This window comes from Cibotium barometz, chromosome 35 (assembly GCF_041138505.1).
Source record: "Cibotium barometz isolate CiBa-2024 chromosome 35, ASM4113850v1, whole genome shotgun sequence".
NCBI lineage: Eukaryota > Viridiplantae > Streptophyta > Polypodiopsida > Cyatheales > Cibotiaceae > Cibotium > Cibotium barometz.
This window is the reverse complement of record NC_141080.1, coordinates 3,440,644-3,444,971: the sequence shown is the minus strand read 5'-3', so window position 1 is coordinate 3,444,971 and position 4,328 is coordinate 3,440,644. Positions and strand designations below refer to the sequence as shown.

Genomic DNA, 4,328 nt, shown 5'->3' with positions numbered 1-4,328 from the left:
CCTGTATTTTGGAAAATCTATCAAATTTAAAACATTTTAGAAAAAGCTTAGATAGAAAAAGATATTTTAAGGCTCCTACTTGTTCCAAGTCTCTCTCACTGGAGTTCAGTATAAGGTGGATATCTTGGAATAAGGAGTATGCCCAATTGGGCTGCCTGATGTTGTTAAAAGAACTAGTCGGCAACCCGTGCTTCACACGTTTTTTGAGACTCCAAATTCAAATTTTACCCAAACCTCTTCCTCTCCTTCCCAAACCTCGAAATTCTTGTCACGTAGAAGCTTTGTGAAACTCTTCCTTAAGATTATATAGAGAAGCTCAATGTAATTATTGGGAGCAACTAATATATATTAAATATTCTTTTTAAAAAAAGAGAGATTTAAAAAAACCCTACAAAATTTGGGAGTGAGTGGCCTCAATGAGTTAAGAGTTTCAGATAGGAAGAACTTTGGGCGACGAGAAGGCTTGAACGAGGGCTTGGATGTTGCGATGTGATGATCCTCCGACCTGCAAGGAGCGGTGTGCAGCCTCCCTGAGCTTGCTGGCGTTTCTCCGCAGCGCCTTGCCCTCGTCGCCTTCCATTGCAGCCCTCATCACCATCTCTACCTCGCTCCTTCGCACAATTCCTCCATCTCCCGCCTGGAACTTCAGGCCTAGCTTCCATTCCTCTACCACAAACTTTGAATTCAGCCACTGATCCGCAAAATAGGGCCAGCAGAGCATGGGAACACCTGCAGAGATGGCCTCCGTGATGGAATTCCAACCACAGTGGGTGAGGAATCCGCCCACAGAGGGGTGGGCGAGCACACGCAGCTGCGGCGCCCACGTAACTACGCAGCCGCGGTCCCTGGTGTTTTCCAAGAACTCTTGAGGGAGATTGGAGCCGTCTTGCACGAGGTCTGCGCGAAATGCCCAAAGAAACTTCTGCTTGCTGGCTTTGAGGCCGGCAAGCACCTCCTCGAATTGAGGCGTGGAGAGAATGGTGATGCTGCCGAAGGAGATGTAGAGCACGGACTGGGGAGGCTGCTGATCGAGCCAGTGCAAGCAGTGGTGCTCTTCCTTCCACAGGCTGGTGCTGCTTTCCCCCGGCAGCTGCTGCTCGATTAGCGGGCCCACTCCGTAGACGCAGGGCCGCTGCAGTCGCTTGGCCAGGGCGTCGAAGGCTGGGGCCTCGAGCTCCTCGAAGGAGTTGAGAACGATGGTGTGGGCGTTCTCGTAGGCAATCTGGCACTCCCGGAGAAAGGCGGGGTAGGATCGCTTCGTTTCGTCGGCCAAATGCTTCATTGTTGGCATGTCAGCGTTGCTTAGCGCAGGCAGGCCCGGGAGGTCGTCGCGGAAGATATCTGCAGGTCGGTCCCGGTGGGCGCTGGCGTGCATCGCTGCCAATATCACGACACAGAGGATACAGCTTAAATATCAAAATTATATTCGAAATGATGGCTAGAAAGATGGGCGCTTGGTATACCTTACCCTCTTCCAATGGGATGACCCCGCTGTGGATGTAGAATGCGAGCAGGTTCATGCTCTGACTGTCGGTGAACAGCGCGATCCTTGGGAGGTTGAACTTGTCAGCCACCCTCTGCGACGGGCGGGACATGAAGACGTCGGAGATGACACACGTGATAGGAGGGCCTTCCTTGCCGATACGCTCCACCAGCTCCTCGACGGGACTACTCAGCCCCTGCATCGCGTCCATGAGATCGGCAAAAGAGATGCGGAAATCGTTGGCCAGATCCAGCGCCCCCTCGAGGGGAACGCCCACCCGGCGTAAATTTTTGGTGGCCTTGTCAATGCTCTCTTTTCTTCCATCTACAGAGGCATCTTTGGGCGTCAGCTCCTCCCTCTCCAGCTGCTCTATGCGCTGCTGGATGGGCCTGATGTTCACGAAGGTGATGAGGAAACCGTGAGCAGCGAGCATCTTGCAAAAGCGCATGAGCGGGTTCAGGTGGCCTTGGGCGGGGAACGGCATGGCTAGTGCATGAGGTACTTCGGGTCTGCAGTGAGCGGCAGCGTCAGAACGAGCCATGGTCTATAAGATGAGACGATGAAGGATCGTGTGCTGCTGAGAGGCTAAGAGACCTTTTGGGGTAAGGTCTGGTGATCCAGTCTTACTTCCAGCTCTCATCCTCAAGGGTAAGGATACTGTTTTGTACAGATATAAATCTAGCATTTTTATAAAAAAAAACTTTTGTCCGTTTCCCACTCTCATGCCTTCCATCATCCTATGTCGTAAACTAGCCCCTTAAGAAAAAAAAACATTTTCACCAACCAGTAAAAAAGAAGAGGTATTTACCTTTACCGGATTTTCCTTCAAAGTTATGTAAATTTACCGATTTTAACTAAAATAATCAAAATCTTGGCCACCATTAAGCAAAAGTTTCAACTTGTTTTTTTCAAAATTAAGATGTGAAAAATAGGCTAAAGCAAGGTTTTTTATGACATTGTGGAGTATTGTGCGGTGCATACCAAACTCCATTTGTCTTCAATCATAAAGCAAATCATCTTATGTAAATCGAGAATGATATCTTATAATTATTGATGTATGATAAGGACACAACAATACACCACCTGAATTGCCTCATGTGACCAACTACTCAATAAAGCTAACATTGTAATATTTTCCTTGGGCACCTTCAAGGGTAGATAAAAATAATACACATGCATGGTGATACTTCGCTTGTGGACAATGTCTATGCGACATAAACCCATGCGTAGACCAATGCATGCATGCATAAGTTGCTCAAGGGGGACCACATTTTCAAATAATTGTCTCTTAAAGGAGTGGTTCCTCCTTGTTTGCATGGGAGTGGGTTACATCTTTCAAAATAAATCTTCAACGAGTGGTTCCTCCTTGTTTGCATGGGAGTGGGTGCGACCTTTGCAAATGAATCTCTCTAAAAGAAGTTCTTCCTCCTTGTTTGGATGGGAATGTGTTGAGCAAAGTGTCGTGAAGTTAGATACCATATACCACTTGTATTCAAGTAGGGATTACATTACCATAATAATGTTGCTACCATTCACATAAAATTATAACTATCATGATAATTATAGAGTGAGAATACTTAGTTAAAAGTTTTTCTTGAAATTAATCATTATTTTCTAAACATAATTATATATAATATTTATATTTTAATGCCAATATATCATAATTATGTTTGATAAATGTAATTACATATAATATTTCTTTTTTAATGCCAATATATCATAATGATGTTTGGTAAATATAATTATATATAATATTTCTATTTTAATGCCAATATATCATAATTATGTTTAGTAAATATAATTATATATAATATTTATTTTAATGCCAATATATCATAATTATGTTTGGTAAATATAATTATATATAATATTTATTTTTTAGTTCTAATATATAATAATTATGTTTGATAAATGTATAGAATATTTCTTTTTTAATGCCAATATATCATAATTATGTTTGGTAAATAAAATTATATATAATATTTCTATTTTAATGCCAATATATCATAATTATGTTTAGTAAATATAATTATATATAATATTTATTTTTTAGTTCCAATATATCAAAATTATGTTTGGTGAATATAATTATATATAATATTTCTTTTTAAGTGCCAATATATCATAATTAACCTTCGATATTGTTATTCTTCCAACCATAGATGTAGCTTACATATAATTCTACTATCTATCTATTTTTGGAAAAATAATATACTACATTAGTAAGAACACTTTCACAATAGTATTGTGACTACATAGCTCTGAGTAGCTCTTATCATTTAACAAAATAGTTTCCATCCTAAAACAACTGAGAAAATAGTGGAGTAAAAGCTACCCCAATGGTATATACCCTAGTGGTATAGTGACAACATCAACACAAGGTCCTTTAGTAAGACATCAGATGCAGTATGTACTAAAGTGAGATAAAGATGCTCTGATACATGAGGCTCCAACTGTAGTTCATAAAGTACAACCTAACCAAAGAATGAGTAGGTAAAGTGGAAGGGAGAGGGGTAGGCAAAGTGAAAGTGAAAGGGGTAGAGAAGCTGGTGGGATACATGTAAAGTGAGAGGGGTAGGGAAGCTAGTGGAAAGCATGGAAATGGGTGACTGTGGGATAGATAAAGTATCTGGCTCATAGAAGGCAAGAGATACACCCAAGGAGGTCAATAATTTGACTGCCTTATACTTCGAGTTCACCACCAAGCCCCTTGTGCCTCATAGACAACACTATGTAAAATATGGACTCAAATTGGGTCCTTTAAGGATTTCTACACTCTCTCTCTACAAAATGGGCTCATGGTAAAATTTTTGCAAATCAACTCAGAAGTGAGCGGAGTTTGGAC

The 4,328-nt window shown here is 41.7% G+C and overlaps 1 protein-coding gene across 1 annotated transcript; it reads right to left on the bottom strand.

Annotated features, from left to right (window-relative positions):
• Positions 1-409: 409 nt before the first annotated feature.
• On the bottom strand, positions 410-2,062 carry LOC147618063 (UDP-glycosyltransferase 85A1-like). Its single transcript, XM_086775304.1, has 2 exons — positions 1,469-2,062; positions 410-1,377 (listed from the first exon to the last, which is right to left on the bottom strand). Exons 1-2 carry the CDS (start codon positions 2,022-2,024, stop codon positions 431-433), a joined length of 1,503 nt encoding a protein of 500 aa, XP_086631430.1. The 5' UTR covers positions 2,025-2,062; the 3' UTR covers positions 410-430.
• Between the last annotated feature and the right edge of the window lie 2,266 nt (positions 2,063-4,328).